Raw genomic sequence first — 21038 nt, 5'->3', positions numbered from 1 at the left:
TATTTGCCGCTGACCTGTAGTGCAATCTGAAAATCTCCCCCGAGCGTCTGTGTCAGAGTGATATCCGGTTTATCCAAAGACGAGGATTGTAACCAATTAGATGTAGAGATACAATGGAGACTGGGTCCGCCCACTTACTGTCAAAAAGAAATACTACTCGCGAGCGAGCAGGTTTAAGCTTCGCGAGCGACTTTTGGTCGCACGAGACGGAATTTTGCTCGCGGAACGACGTAAAAGCGCTCGTCAAAGTAAAATACGTGCGCGGATGTTTGATTTTCGCGCGCGCATGGATCTCATTTGCGCTCTCGGATTTTGACAGTGATTTGCCTTCATAGGTAGCCACGCCCTAAAGCATACCCTGCTTTTTATCAATCGTCTATATAATTGACTAAATGAACATCATGCTGTGTTGAAGACGACTTGAAACTAGAGACTGAGACCATAAACTTATGTTTACAATGTTTATGAGGTAATAAATCAAGAGAGAAGTCATTTTCTCATAGACTTCTATACAATAAGACTTCTTTTTGCAACCAGAGGAGTCGCCCCCTGCTGGACATTAGAAAGAATGCAGGTTTAAGGCACTTCAGCATTGGCTGAACTGGAGGTTTGCCACCTGAGAAAAACCCAACAATGAATTGTGTATCATACTCTGATACATGAGCAAACCCTGCTCTGCCCTTGTAAGGATGAGGACGGAGAGCATGCTTTTGTTTTTCATTATGATGGCAAACATTGACAGAGGAAAATTGTAAAATTCTGAACACTCTGCGGACTTTTACTCTCAATACGAGAACGATCATTTCATTCTGCGACACAGTTAAACAGCAGCAGAAGAATGTGTTATATGCACTGAGTGGCTTGAGGGACATGTTTTCCTTTGATGTGCTTAGTTTCTTGTGCATTACTTTACTGGAAATTGACACAAGGAACTAGAAAGCAACAGGAGACGAACATGACAGAAAGCTGCTCCAAACCACGTCAAGTTTTAGAACTGAGCCCTTCAGAGTTTGTTTTTTAATGCAAACGACACTCGGATAAAATCACTGTTAGAGAGCAGGACGGTGAAGCAATAACTGCTTATTGTTGCTTTATCTGGGTTAGTCCCCCAAGCTCAGTTCCTCATTAAGTAAGTTAATTACAGGCAATGTGCCTCCCTTCCCTTTCACTCTGCCTTGTTGAGAGCGCGACTGACACATCGGAAGAAACCTGACAAACTGCTGCTTCAGGTAAGAGAAGGGTGTGTATTCACTGTTTATGGAGTAAAATGTATATAGGCTGCAGTGTTTCTTAAATTTGTTCTCAAAGCTTAATCTTTCATATGAGATTTAGCCCAATGTGTGAAGGAACCCTTGATGGAAATGTTCTTAACAAGGGGAGATTCCAGTGGGAATAAACTGCCCTAAGATTATGATTTGTTTGATGGAAAGGATGGGATTCTCCTCCTCTGCCTCGATTGCGTATTCATCAAAGAGCATGTTAAGCAGATTAAGACAGATGCAGGTGTTGATATTGTTTTGGGGATTATCTATTATTTCTCTTTGATAGGCAGCTTTTTTTTTTTACAATTCGTTTTTTACAGTTTTGTTGTTGAAAGCGCACTTTCTTCCTCTGCTACACTTCTGACCCACATGGAAACTTCATTAAGAGAGCCGTCCACTGGTAGTCACATGTCTTACATTTTGTCAGTGCACTCTGACTTCATCTGTCGGCTCTTAAACGTGCTCAGAGACAGAAATCTGTCGTTCGAACCTGCAACATAATCAAGTTATGGCAACGTCAACCAGATAAAAGCACTGTGTGTAACTGTTTGGACTGTTTGCATTCCTGAACAACCGCTGGAGCTCTTGATTGTGGGAACACAGCATGTGACAGCCGTGGCATTTTCTGACACAGCAATATTGCAATCTTATCTGGACACGCAAAGACCTGAATGCTCCAAAAAGTGCATTTTTCATCATGTAAAACATGATTCAAATATGGATATTCAAAGTGGACAAAAGTACTAGGACTAGGCCTGATTTAATAAAGGTCCAGCTCGCCTGCTGACTTATCAGGAGTCATGCGGTTTCTTCTGCAGCACTGACAGTCAGCTCTTTCACGGGCCTCCACTGAGGCAGAGGCTGCAGGGGAAAGTATTTTTATGCTACTTGATACTTCTACCCCACTACATTACGGAGGGGAATATTGTTCTATTCCATGACATTTACTTGCGGTGGAGTTACTTTTTAGATTAAGATTTTAAAATAAAGACGAGAAGATGCTGTTAAAGGGGACGTATCGTGGTCATTTTGAGATTCTTATATTCTGGGTTTCTACTAGAACACGTTTGTACTCTTTATTGTTCAAAAAACATTATTTTTCCCGATTTTGTACGTCTGAATATACCTGCATGTACCCTGAAACGCTCAGTCTCTTCAAACCCTCCTCCCAAATAAAGCCCAGTCTGCTCTGATTGAGTTTGCATGTGACACAGGAAGGAGAGCCAAACCTGAATCGCTTGTTAAATCACATGTTTCCTGATCTAGACAGCTCACATAAAAGCTGACTGGGTCGTTTTAGTTTATAGTTTTGTGGATTGGTAGATAACCAAATGTACTTGTATGTGGATTTGTACTGTGGCTCTACAGGTTTTCATATTTTCACTCTTTAAATGTTGACAAACAAATGGTCGTCTTCGATAAAAGGGAAGAAACCAGTAACATGTAATAAAAAGACAAGGCACTCCTCTAAAAGAAGAAGCCATTGATTTAAGGAATCACAAACCACAACCACCCAAAAGCAGAAATACAGCCTGGTTTATGGTGTCATGTTAATAAAAAAAATGTGGAGATTAGCTCATGATCTTGTCTGTTTTATCTCCCAACAGTCAAGATGTTCCTGTGCTGTTGGCTGACTCTGGTGGCTTTAATCCCCATGACCCTAAGCACCAATCCTGGGGTGAAGGTCAAGCTAACCGCAAAAGGCACCGAATATGGTAAGGTTTGAGGTTTAAGGTTTAAGGTTTGAGGTTTAAGGTTTGAGGTTTAAGGTGTAAGGTTTGAGGTTTGAGGTATAAGGTTTGAGGTTTGAGGTTTGAGGTTTAAGGTTTAATTAAGGTTTAAGGTTTGAGGTTTAAGGTTTGAGGCACGCTTCCTCCGTCAGTTGGAAAGCTCTGATCTTTCCAGCATCTCACCATCACATTCACTTGCCTTTTTGCTAGGCAGACAACTGGGGATGGCTTCCATCCAGAAGAAACTGAAAACCATCAAAGTGGCAGATATTTCAGGGAAGCAGAGGGTGTCTCCCATTGGCAAGGTCCGGTACAGCCTGACGAAGTAAGGCGCCAGTTTATTCAACACTCCAGTAAATTCTGTAGGAAACCGGGATACTTCACAAACGTGCATGTCGTCTCTTCCAGTTTGCAAATAGTGGAGGTGGGTTTGCCAACGTCCGCGCTGGATATGGTGCCAGGAACGGGGGTCAGACTGTCCATCAGTCAGGCCTTCCTCCGTCTGCACGGAAACTGGAGGGTCAAGTACCTCCACAGAATGTGAGTGAGGGGAAAACAAAAGTCCTACTTATTATACAGCTCAGTTAAATCCATTTTCTGTGATATTTCTGCTGCAGCGGTGACTCCTCTCTCTTAACAGAAAGGACAGCGGCTCTTTCGATTTGAGGGTCAGTGATCTCACCATCACTATGAGCATCGCCATCAACAGTGACGAGACAGGCCATCCTGCGGTCAGCACTGTCAACTGCGCGGCCACCGTCGGCAGCGCGAGCATCAAATTCCGCGGCGGAGCCAGGTAAACGAAACCCCGCTGTGTTTGAACCCGTGCGAGGGAAAGGACTGTGAGGTTTCCTTTGTAATGCTCGACATACTGCCCTCATTCCTGTGATGTGTCTGTGTTTCAGCTGGCTGTACAATCTCTTCAAAAAATTCATCGACAAGGCTTTACGAAACGCCCTGCAGAAACAGGTGAGGGGAAACCAGCCGTGTACCTGCTGCTTTAGATCGTCACAAAGCATCTGGTTTTCCTCCTAAAAGCAGCTGATAATTCATAAGAGTTCCCTCTTCAGAGTAGATCACAGAGCTGCTGGGAACAACTTTTGCTGAGGAAGTAATATTCACTTCCTTTACTGCAACAAAATATCTCAACAGTGTAAAATACTGTATTACAAGTTCAACTACTTCTCAGTTCACACAGAGTGCAAAAAAAACTGCAAATCTTTCAGATCTGACAGAAAATAAGTCTGTGTCACAATCAGTCAGAGTATTCAATCACTCTTTTGTCTAAATGAATTAACATTAGACAAAGTTAGACATCAGCACACATGAGGAGGTTACCCCTCAGCTCTTGGATACCAGTTGGGTTTTGGGGGGACAGAGTAAGTTTCTTTTGGATTCTGGAATGTCGTTTTTTGTTGCAGATCTGCCCCCTTGTGGCCAATGCAGTATCTGATTTGAACCCTCAGTTGAAAACTCTCAATGGTAAAAATATATATACATCTATGTCAAATATTTGGATGTTTCATTGATGCTGAGAGTGTATGAGAGACATTCTACCTTACTGCAGTTGTAGCCAAGGTGGACCAGTTCGCTGAGATTGAATACTCCATGGTGTCATCGCCCACAGTGTCAACATCCTCCATAGAATTGGGCATGAAGGTAAAGAAATGTCTATCATTATACTGAAAATTATATATATCTGAAGAAATAGACAATCATGGCCACGACCTAACCCTTCTGTCTCCGCTGTGTCTTTTGTCACTTAGGGTGAATTTTACAACATTGGGAAGCACCAGGAGCCTCCGTTCTCCCCAGCGGCCTTTTCCCTGCCGCCGCAGACCAACAACATGTTGTACATCGGCTTGTCCGCCTTCACCGCCAACTCTGCGGCCTTCGTCTACAACACAGCCGGAGCCCTCAGCCTGTACATCACCGATGACATGGTGAGCTTCTCCATTCCATCGTCTATCCACCTTTTCACGAGGTGACACTGAACTCCAACCTTTCCGTCACGACAGATCCCACAAGGCACGGCCATCCGACTCGACACCACGACGTTCGGCGTCTTCATCCCGCAGGTGACGAAACACGTTCCGCTGACTCTCATCAGCTAAAGGAGGCATGGTCACCTATTGGCAGTTTGTGAGCCGTGTATCGCTGTGTTTTTCAGATCGCCAAGCGTTTCCCGGGTCTGACGATGAAGCTGCTGGTGAAGACGGAGAAACACCCAGTGACCACGTTTGAACCCAACAACGCCACGGTGCAGGCCACGTGCACGGTGACGGCCTACGCTATCCAACCCAACGCCACACTCTCCCCTCTCTTTGTCCTAAACTTGGTAGGTCACACAGCTGGCATGATAGAGGGGGGAAAGCTATTTGTGTGTGCCAAAATTTGTAACTTTCTCCCCACGTTGTCTTTACAGGAGAGCAGCGTCAGCGCCCGACTGTTTGTCAGTGGAATGAGGCTGGCCGGAGCGGTCACCCTAAACAAGTGAGTTACTACGTCAGAGGAAAAAATGGGGGGGGCCAAAAGGTCCTTGTAAAGATGAAAATCACAGTCTAATTTTACTTAATTTTTTACATAGAATGGATCTGACCCTGAGGACAAGCAATGTGGGAGACTTTCAGGTGAGAACTGCATTTTAACACGAGTCACAGAGTGCACAGTCAGCACCAGCATGACAAACTAACCCGAACCCTAACCCACAGGTCACAGCGCTCGACAGCATCTTCCAATTGGTCCTCAAATTGGTTGTGATACCAAAAGTGAACGGTGAGTTCTTCCATTTACATTTCCGTCTCTACAGTATATGAATTAGATTAACTAAAGCCAGAAAGGCTAACCTGGTTGCCCCTTTTTAAACAACTTTGTATTTATTAACAGGATATGTATTTGACATCATTGCACATTGCTAGTCTGTATTTTTATTTTCACTGTTACCATACTGAACTATTTATAATTAATTTTCCTTAATTAACACAAGTTAATTTTAATCTCCTGTTGTACTTATTTTATTTGTTTAATTATGATCTTTTTATGTCAAGCACATTAATTAAATGCATGTTTTGCACTGTATAATTCAAACTATTTCAATTCAATCTATTTTTGTGACTAGTTTATCTAAACGTGTGACACTTTGCTTCGCAGTTGAACTTGCAAAGGGATACCCACTTCCTACACTTGGAAAGATGAAGCTCGTGAACACTCAGCTTCAGGTCCTGAAGGTCAGAGTCTGCATGTTTCTTTATAAAGCTGCCTGTGTTTGAGTGAGCTGCATGTATCATATGAAAAGGGTTTTAATGAGGGCCAAGGACTTGGAAGAAAGCTTCTTTAAATATCTAGTTGAACAGAATTCATAATCTCAGAGCTGTTATTAACCTGTTGCTGTGCTCTTCTCTAGGACTACATGATGATTGGGACAGATGTTCAGTTCAGTGGTTGAATGGCAGTTCTGGAAACTCCCAGGATTCATTTCTGCGCTGGGGCATGCCACAATGAAGACGCATAATACTCTGTTTGCATTTGGATCTCAGTTATTTTTTAAATAAATGTTTCCTTCTTTAGACTGTTTTTCTTTGAAAAGTTCTCCCAGAGCAGGTTTTCCACGCGTAAAATGTAGATTTCTCAAAGTGTCTGACTCGGTGATTCGCTGCATTACATTCCATTATATTTTGAACTGTCACTTGGCGCCGTCGTGTTTTCCATAAATTGATGGAGAATGCAGGAAATCAAGTGTTTTTACGCTCAAACTGTTGGTTTATTTGTAATTAATGGGTGTGACAATTGAGATCAATCATCCGTAAATTGAAAGGTTGCTATGTCTCCATTAAAGTCAGGGAACATTCTCGGTATGAAAACGGGACGAGAAGTTCAGTTAATTTCACATTAAACTGCTTTTCCGAAGAGCTGCTTAATTTCAACCTCTGAAGATTTGATGATACACTTTAACAAGTTTTGGTTCTAATTTGATTAGAAAATGAACTGATCATAATGACATCACTCTCAGTTCTTTGAAGCCAAACCAGGCCAGACAGCAGCATTAGCCGTTAGCATTACTTTAATAAACTTACTGTTGAAGTGTCTTTGATTGAGCAAGAGACATGAAGACAACAATGACTGCAAGTGTTTTTTACGATTGTGTTGCTTCAATAAGTTGGTTCACCAAAATTTGCCAAACCTGATATCCTACATGCTACCAACGCTCATTGATAATCCAAGCTCCTTGTCCAAAGATTTTTACATCAATGCTCTTTACAAAACAGAGAATCATTTACAAGAAGGTACAGCTCTAAACTGATGGTAAAACCATAGACTGTGTATGAGAAGTGGACGTAGTCGTCGTGACGTCACCCATTGATTTGTGGAAACGGTTCTGAAGCTTTGAGTTCGTCATTTTGGCCGTCGTCGCCATCTTGATTTTTTGCAACCATTGAAAGGAACTGATCATATTTGGACTGCGGAGACGTGAAGCTGTGGTTGCAATCTGTCAATCACAAGGTAGCTATGAAGGCAAATCACTGTCAAAATCCGAGAGCGCAAATGAGATCCACGCGCACGCGAAAATCAAACAGCGCCGCACGTATTTTACTTTGACGAGCGCTTTTACATCACTCCGCGAGCAGAATTCCGTCTCGCTCGTGAAACTTTAACCTACTCGCTCGCGAGTAGTTTTTCTATTTGACAGTAAGTGGGCGGACCCAGTCTCCATTGTATCTCTACATCTAATTGGTTACAATCCTCGTCTTTGGATAGACCGGATATCACTCTGACACAGACGCTAGTTCTGATAGAGGTGGTTTTCAACCCGCCACTAAACACTACTCCACTACATCTCAGGATGTTCTACATTTGTCTGACAGGTTTTGTAAACTTTTCAGACTGTAGAGGCTGATGAAATACAAATTATGATAATAGAGTTGTTAAATACAATAATTAAAAATGTGTTAAAGTCAAGTTGCTCAGATTGGTTTAAATTCACTCCACCATTCTATTACAGACAATGTGTGTTTGAGTCAAACCTCTTGTGACAAACAGCTCAAAGAAACTCTTTGATCTTAATTGATTAAAACATGATGTGATCATATTCAATCATAGTGTTGTGTTTACAGAAGAGATATAATATAGTTGTATATAATATGAGCAACAATTTGGACCTGCTCAAAGATCTGGAGCCAAGATTAGGGACCACTGTTTGTATATTAACTGTTAAATCACTGACAAGTAATAAGTGGATGAAAAAGTATTCAGATCCTTCAGTGCAGTAAACGTACTAACCATACTGATGAAACAATAATCCACTACGAGTAAAATACCTGCATTCAAAACCTTAGTCAATGTTATTATCAGCAAAATGTACTTTAAGTGCAGAAAGTAAAAGTACCCGTGTAGTAAAATGTACATTATTTGCCGCTGACCTGTAGTGCAATCTGAAAATCTCCCCCGAGCGTCTGTGTCAGAGTGATATCCGGTTTATCCAAAGACGAGGATTGTAACCAATTAGATGTAGAGATACAATGGAGACTGGGTCCGCCCACTTACTGTCAAAAAGAAATACTACTCGCGAGCGAGCAGGTTTAAGCTTCGCGAGCGACTTTTGGTCGCACGAGACGGAATTTTGCTCGCGGAACGACGTAAAAGCGCTCGTCAAAGTAAAATACGTGCGCGGATGTTTGATTTTCGCGCGCGCATGGATCTCATTTGCGCTCTCGGATTTTGACAGTGATTTGCCTTCATAGGTAGCCACGCCCTAAAGCATACCCTGCTTTTTATCAATCGTCTATATAATTGACTAAATGAACATCATGCTGTGTTGAAGACGACTTGAAACTAGAGACTGAGACCATAAACTTATGTTTACAATGTTTATGAGGTAATAAATCAAGAGAGAAGTCATTTTCTCATAGACTTCTATACAATAAGACTTCTTTTTGCAACCAGAGGAGTCGCCCTCTGAGCCCTTCAGAGTTTGTTTTTTAATGCAAACGACACTCGGATAAAATCACTGTTAGAGAGCAGGACGGTGAAGCAATAACTGCTTATTGTTGCTTTATCTGGGTTAGTCCCCCAAGCTCAGTTCCTCATTAAGTAAGTTAATTACAGGCAATGTGCCTCCCTTCCCTTTCACTCTGCCTTGTTGAGAGCGCGACTGACACATCGGAAGAAACCTGACAAACTGCTGCTTCAGGTAAGAGAAGGGTGTGTATTCACTGTTTATGGAGTAAAATGTATATAGGCTGCAGTGTTTCTTAAATTTGTTCTCAAAGCTTAATCTTTCATATGAGATTTAGCCCAATGTGTGAAGGAACCCTTGATGGAAATGTTCTTAACAAGGGGAGATTCCAGTGGGAATAAACTGCCCTAAGATTATGATTTGTTTGATGGAAAGGATGGGATTCTCCTCCTCTGCCTCGATTGCGTATTCATCAAAGAGCATGTTAAGCAGATTAAGACAGATGCAGGTGTTGATATTGTTTTGGGGATTATCTATTATTTCTCTTTGATAGGCAGCTTTTTTTTTTTACAATTCGTTTTTTACAGTTTTGTTGTTGAAAGCGCACTTTCTTCCTCTGCTACACTTCTGACCCACATGGAAACTTCATTAAGAGAGCCGTCCACTGGTAGTCACATGTCTTACATTTTGTCAGTGCACTCTGACTTTATCTGTCGGCTCTTAAACGTGCTCAGAGACAGAAATCTGTCGTTCGAACCTGCAACATAATAACGTTATGGCAACGTCAACCAGATAAAAGCACTGTGTGTAACTGTTTGGACTGTTTGCATTCCTGAACAACCGCTGGAGCTCTTGATTGTGGGAACACAGCATGTGACAGCCGTGGCATTTTCTGACACAGCAATATTGCAATCTTATCTGGACACGCAAAGACCTGAATGCTCCAAAAAGTGCATTTTTCATCATGTAAAACATGATTCAAATATGGATATTCAAAGTGGACAAAAGTACTAGGACTAGGCCTGATTTAATAAAGGTCCAGCTCGCCTGCTGACTTATCAGGAGTCATGCGGTTTCTTCTGCAGCACTGACAGTCGGCTCTTTCACGGGCCTCCACTGAGGCAGAGGCTGCAGGGGAAAGTATTTTTATGCTACTTGATACTTCTACCCCACTACATTACGGAGGGGAATATTGTTCTATTCCATGACATTTACTTGCGGTGGAGTTACTTTTTAGATTAAGATTTTAAAATAAAGACGAGAAGATGCTGTTAAAGGGGACGTATCGTGGTCATTTTGACATTATTATATTCTGGGTTTCTACTAGAACACGTTTGTACTCTTTATTGTTCAAAAAACATTATTTTTCCCGATTCTGTACGTCTGAATATACCTGCATGTACCCTGAAACGCTCAGTCTCTTCAAACCCTCCTCCCAAATAAAGCCCAGTCTGCTCTGATTGAGTTTGCATGTGACACAGGAAGGAGAGCCAAACCTGAATCGCTTGTTAAATCACATGTTTCCTGATCTAGACAGCTCACATAAAAGCTGACTGGGTCATTTTAGTTCATAGTTTTGTGGATTGGTAGATGACCAAATGTACTTGTATGTGGATTTGTACTGTGGCTCTACAGGTTTTCATATTTTCACTCTTTAAATGTTGACAAACAAATGGTCGTCTTCGATAAAAGGGAAGAAACCAGTAACATGTAATAAAAAGACAAGGCACTCCTCTAAAAGAGGAAGCCATTGATTTAAGGAATCACAAACCACAACCACCCAAAAGCAGAAATACAGCCTGGCTTATGGTGTCATGTTAATAAAAAAAATGTGGAGATTAGCTCATGATCTTGTCTGTTTTATCTCCCAACAGTCAAGATGTTCCTGTGCTGTTGGCTGACTCTGGTGGCTTTAATCCCCGTGATCCAAAGCACCAATCCTGGGGTGAAGGTCAAGCTAACCGCAAAAGGCACCGAATATGGTAAGGTTTGAGGTTTGAGGTTTAAGGTTTGAGGTTTGAGGTTTAAGGTTTAATTGAGGTTTAAGGTTTGAGGTTTAAGGTTTGAGGTTTAAGGTTTGAGGTTTAAGGTTTGAGGTTTGAGGTTTAAGGTTTGAGGTTTAAGGTTTGAGGTTTAAGGTTTGAGGCACGCTTCCTCCGTCAGTTGGAAAGCTCTGATCTCTCCAGCATCTCACCATCACATTCACTTGCCTTTTTGATAGGCAGACAACTGGGGATGGCTTCCATCCAGAAGAAACTGAAAACCATCAAAGTGGCAGATATTTCAGGGAAGCAGAGGGTGTCTCCCATTGGCAAGGTCCGGTACAGCCTGACGAAGTAAGGCGCCAGTTTATTCAACACTCCAGTAAATTCTGTAGGAAACCGGGATACTTCACAAACGCGCATGTCGTCTCTTCCAGTTTGCAAATAGTGGAGGTGGGTTTGCCAACGTCCGCGCTGGATATGGTGCCAGGAACGGGGGTCAGACTGTCCATCAGTCAGGCCTTCCTCCGTCTGCACGGAAACTGGAGGGTCAAGTACCTCCGCATAATGTGAGTGAGGGAAAAACAAAAGTCCTACTTATTATACAGCTCAGTTAAATCCATTTTCTGTGATATTTCTGCTGCAGCGGTGACTCCTCTCTCTTAACAGAAAGGACAGCGGCTCTTTCAATTTGAGGGTCAGTGATCTCACCATCACTATGAGCATCGCCATCAAGAGTGACGAGACAGGCCATCCTGCGGTCAGCACTGTCAACTGCGCGGCCACCGTCGGCAGCGCGAGCATCAAATTCCGCGGCGGAGCCAGGTAAACGAAACCCCGCTGTGTTTGAACCCGTGCGAGGGAAAGGACTGTGAGGTTTCCTTTGTAATGCTCGACATACTGCCCTCATTCCTGTGATGTGTCTGTGTTTCAGCTGGCTGTACAATCTCTTCAAAAAATTCATCAATAAGGCTTTACGAAACGCCCTGCAGAAACAGGTGAGGGGAAACCAGCCGTGTACCTGCTGCTTTAGATCGTCACAAAGCATCTGGTTTTCCTCCTAAAAGCAGCTGATAATTCATAAGAGTTCCCTCTTCAGAGTAGATCACAGAGCTGCTGGGAACAACTTTTGCTGAGGAAGTAATATTCACTTCCTTTACTGCAACAAAATACCTCAACAGTGTAAAATACTGTATTACAAGTTCAACTACTTCTCAGTTCACACAGAGTGCAAAAAAAACTGCAAATCTTTCAGATCTGACAGAAAATAAGTCTGTGTCACAATCAGTCAGAGTATTCAATCACTCTTTTGTCTAAATGAATTAACATTACACAAAGTTAGACATCAGCACACATGAGGAGGTTACCCCTCAGCTCTTGGATACCAGTTGGGTTTTGGGGGGACTGAGTAAGTTTCTTTTGGATTCTGGAATGTCGTTTTTTGTTGCAGATCTGCCCCCTTGTGGCCAATGCAGTATCTGATTTGAACCCTCAGTTGAAAACTCTCAATGGTAAAAATATATATACATCTATGTCAAATATTTGGATGTTTCATTGATGCTGAGAGTGTATGAGAGACATTCTACCTTACTGCAGTTGTAGCCAAGGTGGACCAGTTCGCTGAGATTGAATACTCCATGGTGTCATCGCCCACAGTGTCAACATCCTCCATAGAATTGGGCATGAAGGTAAAGAAATGTCTATCATTATACTGAAAATTATATATATCTGAAGAAATAGACAATCATGGCCACGACCTAACCCTTCTGTCTCCGCTGTGTCTTTTGTCACTTAGGGTGAATTTTACAACATTGGGAAGCACCAGGAGCCTCCGTTCTCCCCAGCGGCCTTTTCCCTGCCGCCGCAGACCAACAACATGTTGTACATCGGCTTGTCCGCCTTCACCGCCAACTCTGCGGCCTTCGTCTACAACACAGCCGGAGCCCTCAGCCTGTACATCACCGATGACATGGTGAGCTTCTCCATTCCATCGTCTATCCACCTTTTCACGAGGTGACACTGAACTCCAACCTTTCCGTCACGACAGATCCCACAAGGCACGGCCATCCGACTCGACACCACGACGTTCGGCGTCTTCATCCCGCAGGTGACGAAACACGTTCCGCTGACTCATCAGCTAAAGGAGGCATGGTCACCTATTGGCAGTTTGTGAGCCGTGTATCGCTGTGTTTTTCAGATCGCCAAGCGTTTCCCGGGTCTGACGATGAAGCTGCTGGTGAAGACGGAGAAACACCCAGTGACCACGTTTGAACCCAACAACGCCACGGTGCAGGCCACGTGCACGGTGACGGCCTACGCTATCCAACCCAACGCCACACTCTCCCCTCTCTTTGTCCTAAACTTGGTAGGTCACACAGCTGGCATGATAGAGGGGGGAAAGCTATTTGTGTGTGCCAAAATTTGTAACTTTCTCCCCACGTTGTCTTTACAGGAGAGCAGCGTCAGCGCCCGACTGTTTGTCAGTGGAATGAGGCTGGCCGGAGCGGTCACCCTAAACAAGTGAGTTACTACGTCAGAGCAAAAAATGGGGGGGGCCAAAAGGTCCTTGTAAAGATGAAAATCACAGTCTAATTTTACCTAATTTGCATAGAATGGATCTGACCCTGAGGACAAGCAATGTGGGAGACTTTCAGGTGAGAACTGCATTTTAACACGAGTCACAGAGTGCACAGTCAGCACCAGCATGACAAACTAACCCGAACCCTAACCCACAGGTCACAGCGCTCGACAGCATCTTCCAATTGGTCCTCAAATTGGTTGTGATACCAATAGTGAACGGTGAGTTCTTCCATTTACATTTCCGTCTCTACAGTATATGAATTAGATTAACTAAAGCCAGAAAGGCTAACCTGGTTGCCCCTTTTTTGTATACAAAAACTTTGTATTTATTAACAGGATATTTATTTGACATCATTGCACATTGCTACTGTCTTTATTTTTATTTTCACTGTTACCATACTGAACTATTTATAATTAATTTTCCTTAACCCAAGTTAATTTGAATCTCCTGTTGTACTTATTTTATTTGTTTATTTGTTTAATTATGATCTTTTTATGTCAAGCACATTAATTAAATGCATGTTTTGCACTGTATAATTCAAACTATTTCAATTCAATCTATTTTTGTGACTAGTTTATCTAAACGTGTGACACTTTGCTTCGCAGTTGAACTTGCAAAGGGATACCCACTTCCTACACTTGGAAAGATGAAGCTCGTGAACACTCAGCTTCAGGTCCTGAAGGTCAGAGTCTGCATGTTTCTTTATAAAGCTGCCTGTGTTTGAGTGAGCTGCATGTATCATATGAAAAGGGTTTTAATGAGGGCCAAGGACTTGGAAGAAAGCTTCTTTAAATATCTAGTTGAACAGAATTCATAATCTCAGAGCTGTTATTAACCTGTTGCTGTGCTCTTCTCTAGGACTACATGATGATTGGGACAGATGTTCAGTTCAGTGGTTGAATGGCAGTTCTGGAAACTCCCAGGATTCATTTCTGCGCTGGGGCATGCCACAATGAAGACGCATAATACTCTGTTTGCATTTGGATCTCAGTTATTTTTTAAATAAATGTTTCCTTCTTTAGACTGTTTTTCTTTGAAAAGTTCTCCCAGAGCAGGTTTTCCACGCGTAAAATGTAGATTTCTCAAAGTTTCTGACTCGGTGATTCTACAAATGTGGTGATCATTGAGTCCCAACACAATGACATCAATCAAGCAACAGACAAAAGAAATCCGTCCCAGTTATATGTATTAAACAAACGTTATACTTTACATCATCCAACCCGGATTCAGCATCTTAAAAGGGCCCACTTCAAACCAACCAAACTATCCCCTTGTTCAGCACACACACACACACACACACACACACACACACACACACACACACACACACACACACACACACACACACACACACACACACACACACACAATAAATAACATATCCAAATAGTCCAATGTGACCGCAAGATGACCAACATTTCCCGTAAAAACAGCCTCCGTGTGTCTTCAAAGTTGTTCGAGAGAAGAAGGAGGAAGTGTCCTAGTTTGTTTCCTGTGATGTCACCTTCTTCGATCAGGAGCACGTTTCAGTCACGGTTGTGTCTGAGGCCAGGTGTTCATCGAGCTGGTGCCTCTCGCGGCGCTTCACTGGGCCACTCAGGGAGCTGTGACTGAGGGCTCGGCCTCTCAGGCTCTGGGAGCTGGACGACGATATCTATGTAAAGATAAGACGCACGACGTCAGAGTATGAGAGACTTTGTAATGATGTATGATAAGCTATCTGCATGTACCAAACCCTACCTTCACCAGCACATAGTCTCCAGCATTGACCGGCGCAGTGTTGGATGCTGCAGGCTGAACGGCAACATCCTTTTTGGGGAAAATCACTTTCATGTTGCCGTCCGTTCTCCCACACAGGTCTTCGGCAGATCTTTTACTGTCCTGCGTAAAAATGGAAACCCCGGAGATGAGCAGTGTGGTCACGGTACTACTGCTGCTTTCATCCGCGGTGAGCAGTGACACACATCACAAACTCAATGTGTGTGTTTCTATAGGAGCCGGTCAATCCTTAAAGTATCAACGAGACTAGGAGTCCTGCTAGTGGCTCCGTGAGGCTCGACACAGTGATGCTTTGAGCTAAATGCTAACGTTACCATGCTACCAAGTTTCCCGTGTTCACCGTCTCAGTTTAGTGTGTTAGCATGCTACCATACACTAATGCACTAGGGTTGTAATGACATTGACATGGTGCGATAACCGTCTCAGAAAATATCCTGGTTTCACGGTATACAATATTATTATTATTATTACTCTGGAATGAGAACAGAATTACCATAATAAACTAAATCATAAACCTGATTAAAGAAATAGCATGAAACTTGAATAAGTTATAAAACTGCGACCTCTTAAAATAATGTCCTATGATTATTAACATGTAGTGGAGGAGCTGTGTCTGACAATTTTTGAAGCTTCCTCTTGGACGCTCGTTTGCCCATGAGGGCTCCACACCCGGCGCCTAAAGGCCGAGGCCTAGAAACGTCCCCGAACACAGCGAAATAAGAAGAAAATACAGGCAGAGGGCAAGGTCTCTGCAGATACAGACACCACTTCTGGTGGGTCATGAGTAATGATTCAGAGGGCAGTACTCACTCCCTCCACCAGGACGAGCTGTGTGCTGCCGATGAGCGCGGCGTTGACCCTCGCGGCTTCCTCTCTGAAGGCGCCGATGCACTCCTCCAGCCTCCGCCGCTTCACCTCAGCCGGCACGTCATCCTGTAGCCGATGGGAGGCGTGGGTTTTCTGAGTCACGGAGAGAATGAAAAAACTCGATCACGCGTGGGGCGACCGAAGAGGGAACACGTTTGAAAGTGACAGCTTGGATTTCATTTAAAAAAAATAAAATAACAAGAGCCGTACGTCACAAACCCCTCAAGAGCTCACCTTTCTCATGCTGTAGGCAAACAGGAAGCCCACATTGAAGCCCACCTCTCTGATCAGAGACAGGGTCTGCTGGTGGTCATCCTCCATTTCACCACAGAAGCCTGAGATGAAGTCACTGCTGAGACTCGCCTCTGACACACACACACACACACACACACACACACACACACACACACACACACACACACACACACACACACACACACACACACACACACACACACACACACACACACACACACACACACACACACACACACACACTTTTACTCGAGTGAAATCTTTTTTTAATATTCTAGTAAAGTTTTACCCGACTATCGTTCTTACCTGGGATGATTCTCTTAACGTTCTCCACAAGATCAAGGTAGGCCTCTCTGGTGTAGCTGTGCATTTAATAGGAAAACACATGTAATTAGAACACTTGGTGGCACATTAAGAGACTTCACCAAAGACTTTACAACGAGAATTGATTTGACAATTTAGATTAGAAAAAAAAAAAAAAAAAGAGCAAAGGGGGGTCTTACCCGCGCCGCATGGCCTTCAGGACCTGGCTGCTGCCGCTCTGGGCTGGAAGGTGGATCTGCTTACAGATGTTCCCTCGCTCCGCAATCAGGTGCAAAACCTGTAAACGCAGCAGACGGAGCAGGTCAGGAAGCCTCAGTCCTCCACAGAAAGGGGCAGGGTTACAACATGCGATCACACAGCGGGAAGAAGGCACCTTATTGAACGTCTGTATTCACACTGGGTTGTAATAATGAGAGTTGGTGCTCTTGAGAATGTGCGTTCAGCGAGGCAAGTGTATCATACGAAGCCATGAGAGGCAGGTGGGAAAAGAATAAAGTGGTTACACATTTTCTGATCTTAAGTGTTTTCTTTCCGGTGTTTATGACTTAAGAACAGGTGAAATGTGTCCATGCACTCTAAACAGAAGGTACATATATTGTGTGTTCGCAAGTTATGTAAATCAAAATTAAAATCCAGCAGAAAACTTTTAGTCCTATTTAAAACTTGGGGTAATGGTGCACTTCAGCCTCCTGTGGCCGGAATGAGTATTACAACAACAAACAATAAAATCTCTTTTTTTTAAAAATTATTTTCACAGATATAATTTTGAAAAAAATGTTGAAGGCAGAAGAAATGAAAGTGCTCTTGTATGTTCTGTAATTCAAACAACTGTAAAGGACTTCCACACACAACACTTTCTCCTCCACCTGTTGCACAGATGGAAAACAAATAAGGAACTTAGAAAGATGATCTTCTCAAGTCATAAACACAGGAGAGAAAACTATTCAGATCACACCCAGAAAATGGATCTTTTCTCAGGGCTTCCGTAGGAACGCGTACCTCATCAGGAAAATCCTTGGGATGAGGGGAGGTGAACCTGATCCTCATGTCCGGATCGATGCGCGACACTCGGTCCAGCAGGTCGGAGAAGCGCAGACCTCCCTGCTTCGCTCTGTAGACGGTGTTGAAGCCCTGGCTGAGCTTGGTCGGGTCTGAGCCGACGAACTGCTCTTCTGACGTGTCTCTGTAGCTGTTGACGTTCTGACCCAGCAGAGTCACCTCCTTCACACCCTGGTATAAGAATACAAAGATATACAATATATATACTTTAGAGGAGGGTTATTCAGCCGTTTATAGTCACCATGTTGTGTTTTATGGCTCTATCTAAAACCATTGATTACTATAAATGTTATGCGTTTTCTCTCACATTTCATTTTATTACCTCATACATTTCAGGTAGCAGTTTTCCCCGAATCAGAGAAAACATTGTGTACTAGCAATACTTCCGCTTTCAGTGTGTTTTCTACTTGCTATAAACGAGTGTAGGAGGTCATAACTCGCCTGGTCAGACAGCATACGGACTTCCTCCAGCACGGAGCCGACGGGTCGACTCCTCTCTCTCCCTCGGGTGAAGGGAACGATGCAGTAACTGCACATGTTGTCGCAGCCTCGCATGATGGACCTGCCGACACACACACACACACACACACACACACACACAGACTCATCAGACAGTGTAGAAAATGACAAGAGATGCTGTGGAGCCTGAAACAAAAAAACACCTACACAAAAGCACTGTTTCCCTGAGGAGCGTGGTGGACGGGCATGACGTCGGCGTAGGTCTCCTCCAGCGATAGCAGCACGTTGCTCGCCTGGAGACCTCCGTCAACCACGGTTAACAGGCGGGGGAGGTCCCGGTAGGCGTCCGGACCGGCGAGAACGTCCACAAGCTTCTCCCGCTCCAGCAGCTCCGTCTTCAGCCTCTCCGCCATGCACCCTGGACAAAACACGGACAGTTCATGGGTATTGTAGCAGAATGTCCGGACATGAGTGAACTGATATATATATATATATATATATCACCTAAAATCCCAATTTTCATCGGCGTGTGGGACTTCATCCGCTTCTTCTTCATCGCCGTTAGCTGTCGTAGTCTGTTCCAAATGGTTTGTTCAGCTTTCTCTCTGTGGAGAGAGATGTCCGTCAGCTGGTGCATCTGATTCAGTGTGTGTTGTGTCATGGAAGCCTTGTAATGCCATTTAACAGAGAGCATATCTTACCTTATGGAGCATGTTACCAGAAGGACAACGTCTGCCTGTAAGCACAACATGTTTTTTTTATTTTTGCATTACTATTGTTTTCCCACATAAAAGATCTTAAAAACAGAATGGAGCTCTTCTGTACCTCTGTTAAGTCCACTGTGCGTCGGTATCCCTTCCTCTGCAGTATGGACCAGGCGATCTCTGTGTCGTTCACGTTCATTTGACATCCGTAGGTTTCAAAATACACTATGATGGTAACACACAAAACACACCAGTTTATTAAAGCATTCGTCCCCAAAAAACATTTCAAATGAACTTTGATTCATTGACTGACCTTTCCTTGAGTTCCCCATCTCCAGGTCCTCAGAGAGATAGCTGTGTTTGTCGCTCTCTTCAACGGCTGCACGAGTCTTATGAACCGAAACTCCTTTGATGAAGTCCTGAAGACTTGGACCGGAGGATATCTGAGTCTTGAACCTGTCTACGGTTGTCTTCCTCTCTCTTGGAATCACACCAGTGTTTGCTAATTTAGAGCAATGTCTTGGTTGAGCACACCTGAGGGGTTTCCAGTGTTGATGAAGGGTCATCAGGGGTTTCATGAGGTATTCCATACTTAGTTAGCTGCACGAGCAAAGGCTCTGGATTTAGCTCTGTAGTTAGCTACTTTTAGCGCAACTTACTAACATGTTGTCCCTTGTTTATCTTGATGAATAAGAGCTAGCTACGTTGGGTAGTTAAATGTCATTCAGACACATGTCTTGTGAAGCCAAAGATGTCATCTGAACAGCAAGAGGAGTCCCTCCCCCATTCCAAAGCAACGTTGTGAAGACCCGGAAGTGACATTGAGCTGTCACAAATCACAAGGTTTGCTGGGTAATAATTAGTTTTGGGGAACGGTGGCAGGAATTTCTAGAGAATATTATATTCTAACGTAAATGACAATCATTACCTCAACAACTTCATGACTGATATCTGTGTTTGACATGGGCTTGGATTCAGGTGCACTCGCCTCAAAAAGGTGCAACGTTTTTCTTTCAGTAATTAACAAACATAGCTTAGTGCTCAGGAAGAGTCGGACGTTTTTATTATGAACGTTACACTGTTTCTTTACATTCTGTAAACGGTGAGAGAATAAAAAGGATGCCTTAGCATTGCGGTGTCCTGTTCAGCCAAGCAGGAAGTTAACGGTAGAGCATTCTCTTGCGTCCCTTAGCCAAAGATGACCCCGTCTACATCCCGCTTAACAGTCCGTGTAAAACCCTTTTAAACTTAAAACAGCGTTCCGGGAGTAGGTGTTCGCTTCTACTGAAAATTAGAGGAACAACCAAAGGCGTAATTCACAACAAAGTCAAATTTTAAGAGCCAGTGTCTATTTTCAATAGGGACATGGTTAACATTACAGTTTTTCCATTAAAGCACCCGAGTCTGAAACTTAAACCGAAAAAATATGCAGTAAAAGTGTCTTTGAAATGTATGTTCATATGGTTTTATAACTGGATTTACGCTATATTAAAAGTGTGATTTAACATAGATGATCCCTCTTTGTCGAAAATCTTTATTGACGCTTATTTCTATGCTTACTTTAGAAGTCAATATGTTATGGATAAATAATAACTGTTTAGTGGATTTTATCTGTATTTCTTACAAGAAACAATGATGGAGACCTCTATCAAGTAAAATGAAATAAATTGAAGAAAGTCTCTCTTTCAACATGATGAAAAGGCTAATCATGACACGCAATAAATAGAACACAACATTTTCAGCCGGCAGTGTTTTTGTTTATTCAACAAGTCACAATGAGCCTCATGAAGTATGAAACCTCCAACTAGAGGTGATGACTCATCACAACAACAACTTGTAGATTTCTACAAGACACACTGTACTCAGAGAGAGTAAAGGAACAACCGTCTTTATAAAAGACAAACTGTTTACATGATGTGAGGACACAGTACTCACTGTCTTTAAAAATACTTTCCAAATGGATTCAAACATTTGCAGTTAGTGAACAAAACAAATAGTAAAAACTGACCTTACAACAGATCACATTCTTCTCAGTAAACATTGAATTCAATTGAATCCCAAAATGTAAAATTCTCATTGTCAC

At 43.0% G+C, this 21038-nt stretch overlaps 3 protein-coding genes across 3 annotated transcripts; 2 read left to right on the top strand and 1 right to left on the bottom strand.

Moving 5' to 3' along the window:
• The first annotated feature begins 1120 nt into the window (after window positions 1-1120).
• LOC142954878 (bactericidal permeability-increasing protein-like) lies at window positions 1121-6558 on the top strand. Its single transcript, XM_076096161.1, has 16 exons — window positions 1121-1229; window positions 2870-2977; window positions 3203-3317; window positions 3401-3532; window positions 3633-3788; window positions 3898-3961; window positions 4414-4474; window positions 4560-4651; window positions 4759-4935; window positions 5011-5070; window positions 5163-5330; window positions 5418-5485; window positions 5580-5622; window positions 5704-5767; window positions 6143-6219; window positions 6396-6558. Exons 2-16 carry the CDS (start codon window positions 2875-2877, stop codon window positions 6435-6437), a joined length of 1422 nt encoding a protein of 473 aa, XP_075952276.1. The 5' UTR covers window positions 1121-1229; window positions 2870-2874; the 3' UTR covers window positions 6438-6558.
• A 4261-nt stretch (window positions 6559-10819) lies between these two features.
• Window positions 10820-14529, top strand: LOC142954803 (bactericidal permeability-increasing protein-like). The gene is made up of 15 exons (XM_076096060.1): window positions 10820-10927; window positions 11167-11281; window positions 11365-11496; window positions 11597-11752; window positions 11862-11925; window positions 12378-12438; window positions 12524-12615; window positions 12723-12899; window positions 12975-13034; window positions 13125-13292; window positions 13380-13447; window positions 13539-13581; window positions 13663-13726; window positions 14114-14190; window positions 14367-14529. The coding sequence occupies exons 1-15, from the start codon at window positions 10825-10827 to the stop codon at window positions 14406-14408; spliced, it is 1422 nt and encodes a 473-aa protein (XP_075952175.1). The 5' UTR covers window positions 10820-10824; the 3' UTR covers window positions 14409-14529.
• A 148-nt stretch (window positions 14530-14677) lies between these two features.
• Window positions 14678-19677, bottom strand: cdk5rap1 (CDK5 regulatory subunit associated protein 1). The gene is made up of 13 exons (XM_076096058.1): window positions 19269-19677; window positions 19077-19180; window positions 18953-18987; window positions 18756-18856; window positions 18459-18669; window positions 18234-18354; window positions 17733-17963; window positions 16913-17010; window positions 16716-16771; window positions 16389-16519; window positions 16098-16247; window positions 15249-15389; window positions 14678-15162 (listed from the first exon to the last, which is right to left on the bottom strand). The coding sequence occupies exons 1-13, from the start codon at window positions 19543-19545 to the stop codon at window positions 15022-15024; spliced, it is 1797 nt and encodes a 598-aa protein (XP_075952173.1). The 5' UTR covers window positions 19546-19677; the 3' UTR covers window positions 14678-15021.
• Between the last annotated feature and the right edge of the window lie 1361 nt (window positions 19678-21038).

The sequence above is a fragment of the Anarhichas minor genome, unplaced genomic scaffold (genome assembly GCF_050575085.1).
Source record: "Anarhichas minor isolate MPS153535 unplaced genomic scaffold, ASM5057508v1 ptg000021l, whole genome shotgun sequence".
In the NCBI taxonomy this organism is placed as follows: domain Eukaryota; kingdom Metazoa; phylum Chordata; class Actinopteri; order Perciformes; family Anarhichadidae; genus Anarhichas; species Anarhichas minor.
The sequence above is the reverse complement of the archived record's forward strand: the minus strand, read 5'-3'. Positions and strand labels throughout refer to the sequence as shown.